Source organism: Meriones unguiculatus, chromosome 21, assembly GCF_030254825.1.
Source record: "Meriones unguiculatus strain TT.TT164.6M chromosome 21, Bangor_MerUng_6.1, whole genome shotgun sequence".
Taxonomy (NCBI): domain Eukaryota; kingdom Metazoa; phylum Chordata; class Mammalia; order Rodentia; family Muridae; genus Meriones; species Meriones unguiculatus.
In genome coordinates this window covers 42,842,338-42,848,939 of record NC_083368.1, presented here as the reverse complement: position 1 = coordinate 42,848,939, position 6,602 = coordinate 42,842,338, and the positions used below count along the sequence as shown (strand labels likewise).

Here is a 6,602-nt window from a genome sequence, read left to right as displayed (position 1 = left end):
CGCCGCCGCGGCCCCTGCGTTACTGGGGGAGTCGGTGCCGCTGCGACAGGGGAGGACGCGGCTGGAGCTGAAGGAGGCTCCAACGCGCAGGCGCCGCCGAGCCCTGCCTGGATGCTCAGTCAAGGCACTCAGGAAAAAAAAAAAAAAATCAGCAATTTATAGAAAGAAGAAGCTATAGTCTGTCGGGATATCCAACGCCAACAGGTAGGAGGATATACTCTTGGTTAAGTTTGGGGGAGGGGGCTGCAACGGTGTTGACGAAACTGCAGGTTCGCTGGGATACTGCCCTCCCTGAGGATTTTTTTTTTTTTTAAACAATAAACTGCATAATGGAAGTACATTCAGACAATGCATCTTCTGTAAGGTTTATTGAGAGTTCGGTTTCTGGAAAGCTTTGCAAAACTGAGGAATATCAGACTGCGAATCACCGGGAAACCTTCCCTTGCAGCACAGAAGCAATCTCTTCCTATCTTCGAGTATGTAACGCATCTCCTCTCTCTCTCTCTCTCTCTCTCTCTCTCTCTCTCTCTCTCGCTCTCGCTCTCTCTCTCTCGCTCTCTCTCTCTCGCTCTCACCCCTCCCCCATCTCCGTTATAAATCCAGGGGTGGTGGATTTCAGGTTTCGTAATGTTGCATGATGCGATCGGTATTTACCCGGGGATGTACCAGTTGGGAAATTAACATCGTCGGATGCCTGGGCTTCCATCAGCATATTCCAGGCAAGTGAGAAGTGGCAAAGGAAACACGCTTCGTGGGAATAACAGAGGAAACTGATTTCCCTGGTGCAGCTCGCAGGCACCTAGGAGACAGTGTGCATTTTGTTTGAAAATAAAGCCACTTGTGATTTGCAACAGAGATTATCAGTGTAAATGAGAAGGGCTTAATTGCCTAAGAAATAACCTGTTCATGTTATATTCATTTGAATCCAGGCAGCCAAGGTTTACAAATGGAAGTGCATATTATCCCTCTGGGTGTGTTTCCCTGGCCAGTATTTACATTGATCATTTTTAATAATCATGTAGCTTTAAAAGAGGCAGGATTTGCCCAAAAGGGAGGGGGGTGGGGTGGGGTAGAGAAAGACAAAAGATTAAATCACAGCGAATCTTGGGACAGGTTTCTATTCATTTTGAAGTCTGGTGTTGAAATCATGCTTCAAGATGAATCAACAAATACTCTATGCAGCATGAACAGTGGCACTTGACTTAAAAAACATATTTTGCAGAGGTTCTCTGCATGCATACGGGCTGAGAAGCTTCCTTTAAAATACTGACGGTCCTAAAGAGGCTCAAATGATTGTGGGTAGCCTCCTCTCTGTCTCTTATCAGCAATCTTGCAGATTGCATTGCAAGGCTAGTGATTAATTCTTGGGCTGACATATTTTACAACTGTGGAACAATCTATTCCCTTCCCTCCTAAAGCTGTGGAAATCTAACTATATGGTGTCTAAAATAAGGACATTGTTAAACTCACCTAGCTCAGAATACAAAAAAAACAGCGAGTACTCTGACATCTCGAATTTGCTGCTGAAGCAAACTGTAGTGTTTAAAATCGAAACTTTACTTGCTTCCTCATAAAGGAACAGCTTTATGATGACACTGACACCATTGCTTGTTAACTTAAGAACTGATAGTTCTCTTTTTTTCTTCTTCTTCAGATATTCTGATGGCAGATGAAATGGAAGGAAGGAGGAAGCATGGCCACAAATTGGATCAGATCTCTTTGTGGATTACATTTTCAGTAAAATGTATGGATCTATCTTTTCCTTGTTCTTATATCTAGATCATGAGACTTGACTGAGGCTGTTTCCATATCCTCCATCCATCTATGGCGAACTATAGCCATGCAGCTGACAACATTTTGCAAAATCTCTCGCCTCTAACAGCCTTTCTGAAACTGACTTCCCTGGGTTTCATAATAGGAGTCAGTGTTGTGGGCAACCTTCTGATCTCCATTTTGCTAGTGAAAGATAAGACCTTGCATAGAGCTCCTTACTACTTCCTGCTGGATCTGTGCTGTTCGGACATCCTCAGATCTGCAATTTGTTTTCCATTTGTATTCAACTCTGTCAAAAACGGCTCTACCTGGACTTATGGGACTCTGACTTGCAAAGTGATTGCCTTTCTGGGGGTTTTGTCCTGTTTCCACACTGCTTTCATGCTCTTCTGCATCAGCGTCACCAGGTACTTAGCTATTGCCCATCACCGCTTCTATACAAAGAGGCTGACCTTTTGGACGTGTTTGGCTGTGATCTGCATGGTGTGGACTCTGTCTGTGGCCATGGCGTTCCCCCCAGTTTTAGACGTGGGCACCTACTCGTTCATTAGGGAGGAGGATCAGTGCACCTTCCAACACCGCTCCTTCAGGGCTAACGATTCCCTAGGATTTATGCTGCTCCTCGCTCTCATCCTCCTAGCCACCCAGCTTGTCTACCTCAAGCTGATATTTTTTGTCCACGATCGAAGGAAAATGAAGCCAGTCCAGTTTGTAGCAGCAGTCAGCCAGAACTGGACCTTTCATGGCCCTGGAGCCAGTGGCCAGGCAGCTGCCAATTGGCTAGCAGGATTTGGAAGGGGTCCCACACCACCCACCTTGCTGGGCATCAGGCAAAACGCAAATACCACAGGCAGGAGACGGCTGCTGGTCTTGGATGAGTTCAAAATGGAGAAAAGAATCAGCAGAATGTTCTATATAATGACTTTCCTCTTCCTAACCTTGTGGGGTCCCTACCTGGTGGCCTGCTATTGGAGAGTTTTTGCAAGAGGGCCTGTAGTACCAGGGGGATTTCTAACAGCCGCTGTCTGGATGAGTTTCGCCCAAGCAGGAATCAATCCCTTTGTCTGCATTTTCTCCAACAGGGAGCTGAGGCGCTGTTTCAGCACAACCCTTCTTTACTGCAGAAAATCCAGGTTACCAAGGGAACCTTACTGTGTTATATGAGAGAGCGTCTGTAAATCTTTAGCCTTGTGAAACACTAACCCTCTCTGCTAAGCGATGGTGGCCTGTAGCCATGTCTTGAGAAGAGAAATCAAGGATGGGATCAGCAGTTATAAGGATTTGGGCAACATTCTGCAGTCTTTGCAATAGTTCACCTATAATCCTATTTTAAATCTCAGAGTGATCCTGCTGGCTGCCGGCGAAGGTTTGTAATTAAGAAAGGACAGAACCACTGCCCTAAGTTTCTTTCTGTGGTTGAACACTAGATAATGAAAGTAGCAGGTGCTAAGTATCAGTGCTAAATGCTGTGTATATCATTACATATGAAAAAAACTTTAAAAAAAACAATTAGCATTGGACATTTTAATAAATTAAGTTGACATGAGGTAAATGTGTTGATAAAAGCTAATTTTAGAAGTTTGAAGACTTTAAAAACATTTCATACTATTTTTGTTTTGCAAAGACTACACTGCTGGGGGACTTAACAGTACTGTAATCCTCTAAAGATGTGCCATGAATTATTGGGGTACAACACTTTAAACACGCCTTGTAAGTTTGGGGGAGCATTCCAAAGCAGCATATCGGTTCCAATTAGAGTTTACCTTTTTTGTATTAATATATTGCTATTTCTAAATGCCACTTTCCTTCCCTTACCAGTGAAATTGCTAGCATTGAACTGTATTATGTGTTTTTTGTTGATTCAGTAAAAAAAAAAAAAAAAAAAAAAAGTTTCAAGTTTGTTTCTATTTTACAAATGCTAGATATCTGTCTGGAGGCAACATGATGGTATCAACTGACCACAGATGAGCAGTTCTAATAATGCAGAATAAACACGTGTTGCCTTAAAGGGTTATCTAGTATCCTTTACATTCTTTAGCAGGGGAGCAAATAGATAAGAGGCATTGAATCAGTGGCCACCCGGGCTGTTCATCCGGAAGTGCATGGAAGAGCACTGAGTACTTCCCCTCTTTCCTCACATGGTCTGGAAATTAAGGGGCACATCACTGGGATAATGAGGTTTTCTTCTGAGGTGTGCTACCCACTCCAGTGTGATCTAAGATGCAGACAGCTGATGTGTGTTTATATTGTAAGTCAGCTGTCAGGGGAGCCCACAGCCTTAGTATGACATCCGGCACGATTTGTGAAGCATTTGGTGTATGGAGGGCGCAGTCTTCTTTATACTTTCTGCACATTCCGTGCATTGTTCATCTCAATCATTTCAGTTTTACCTTGTGAAAACGTATACTATGATTTCTGGTATTTTTGGAAATACATCGGATTCTGTGAGTCTCGTTCTTTCAGATGTGTGAACTTCAACATAAAGTTGCATTTGCCCAAATTTATCTGTGTAGCCTGTTAATTTTTGTGGAGTAAATTTTACATTTTTTGGCATATAATTTTCATTAATCTAGCAAACAAGCACAAACTAGAAAATTGGCTTTGTTATGATTTTTTTTTAAATTTTTGTAGCTACTGTATTCTGGAATTGGAAATGTATGAATGACAACATAAACCCAACTTGATTTTTATAAAGCATTATTGGGTAGCATTTTAAATCCATCCCTTTATTTATTCTTATATGCCGGTAATATTTGCTAATGATTACATGCCTAATGGTTTGGAATTTTAATATAATTATTACACTTTAGTGTACAGTAGAATTTTTTATTTCTAAATCTATTACTTGGAAGAATGGCTTGCAGTAGCAGTATGACAACTCAGAGAAAGTTGCTATTAGTTCTGTTGGCTTTGCATAGTTTTGTTTGTTTCTGGAAGGATGTTTGTTTGTTTTGCTTTTGTATTTGAAAAATAAGATTAAGAACCTGGTGAAATAGAATTTCTCATTGATATAGTACTTCTATAAATGGAATTTTAATACAAATAGAAAAATGAATAACTGAAATTTGCAATTGTCTATGCAACTATCCAGTGTTGCTCAAGCCATGATTAGTGAGCATTCTAACCTCATTTCTACACCAAAGCTGACTGGATCTGAGACAAAGTTTAATGCATAGCATTGAGGTGGATCTAGCAAAAAAGCTCCTTGTTGGTACCAAAACCATCACCAAAACCAAAATAAAAACAATGTTACCAAAACATGGTCTGCTAACATGTTTGCATCTCAAAATTTACAGGAAATGCATATGGCATTGATTATTTACGTGGAGGAGTTTGCTTAAAGTTTTGAATATCAATCAGAAATTTTATCAGTGATCTTGAGTCCAGTGAGCATATGTTTCACCAACCCACACTCACATTATTTTGATAAGTAAACAGGTATGGATTAAGAGAGTGGGGGTGTTAGGAAGGAAGAGAAAGCCAAGAGAACTTGTCTGACTCCACCTAGTTTTTCTAAGTAACTGGCCCTGGGGGATTAGTGAATACTGCTAACTCTATTGACTCTCACTCTTGAACAACTTGTAATTTGCAGGTGAAGGCTGAAGTGGTGGATGAGATGCAGTTATCAATCAAATTTGTAAGTCAAGAAGTAATAGTAGTAATCATAAAAAATAAGAGTAGTTTCCAGCGTCTTTATGATCAAAACACATTAGCTATGTTAGCAGCCACTTCAAAAGTCAATATAAACAGTTGGTAATTAATTCAACCTGAAAAGTTTCCATCATAGTGGTAATATTTTTCAGTGGATATGCCCATACTCTGCCATCTGGTTCATTTTGTACACAGTAGATTTATGTGTTTGTGACTGTGGAATCCTATGTAGAGACCAGACAAGGCAGACAGAGGTGAGTAGCTTGTGTGGTTTTCTACATAGGCGTGAGCTAAAAAGCAAAATTAATTACAGTTGAAAAACATTAATTGTAAGTAGGAAAATCAATTGACTATCTTCTTCAGATGTTAGCTAATTGAATTTCAACACTGTCGTTCTCTATAGAGTTAACTGATTTGCCATTGCTCACACTTTGATATAGCCGCCTTTCCTATCGTGTACTCTTCTATGGATGCTTATCTGAGTAGTTTGCTCATATGTTCACTTGTTCAGCAAATTGTCCTCGGCTCCAGGCTTCATGCTGTGAGCACTATGGAAAACACGTCAGAATGATCTCACATTGAGCTTAGACACCCAAGGAAGAATGGTCAGGTATGGTGTCACATTGAGCTGTGGGCACTGAGATAGTAAACACTCCTGGGGCGGAGTCAGAATTAGTGACTACAAACTGAGTGTTTCCACCCTCTCTCTAAGGCCTCATCTCCTGGTTTGCCTTGGAATCGTTTGTATGTCATACTCCCCCAACTCCAGGGAACCGTTTGCTAAATCCTAAGAAAGGTGGGATCCTGTCACTCATGCTTAGATGAACCACTGATGCTGTGTTTTGAAAATAGCTTCCATGTTGCTAACAATTTGCACAAAGTCACAGAGAAACATAAATGTAAAGTCACTCCCCATGCCACTGTGCCCTAATTGTTTACTTCCGCCAGATGTAACTCAATTCCTGCAAGAGACTTGGCGATGAGTCTTTTCTGCTATGGTCACATGACCATACTTCTTCCAAATCACCATGAACATGTCTGAGTAAAGAAAGCACAGTCAAATGACAGACTTTCCCCTGGGCATTTTAGTAAATACTATCAGGGAGTCTTTCCTGGCGCCAACCAAAGAGAAACAATATGTAAAATGAGGTGCATTTAAAAAAAATATATTAAAGTGT

The 6,602-nt window shown here is 41.0% G+C and overlaps 1 protein-coding gene across 2 annotated transcripts; it reads left to right on the top strand.

Annotated features, from left to right (window-relative positions):
- Gpr85 (G protein-coupled receptor 85) lies at positions 1–5,287 on the top strand. 2 transcript variants are annotated; one of them, XM_060373738.1, is made up of 2 exons: positions 1–204; positions 1,655–5,287. In XM_060373738.1, exon 2 carries the CDS (start codon positions 1,825–1,827, stop codon positions 2,935–2,937), a length of 1,113 nt encoding a protein of 370 aa, XP_060229721.1. In that variant the 5' UTR covers positions 1–204; positions 1,655–1,824; the 3' UTR covers positions 2,938–5,287. The 2 variants fall into 2 exon arrangements, with proteins under 2 accessions (XP_060229721.1, XP_021485320.1); XM_021629645.2 differs by lacking the exon at positions 1–204 and adding an exon at positions 267–476.
- Positions 5,288–6,602: the final 1,315 nt, after the last annotated feature.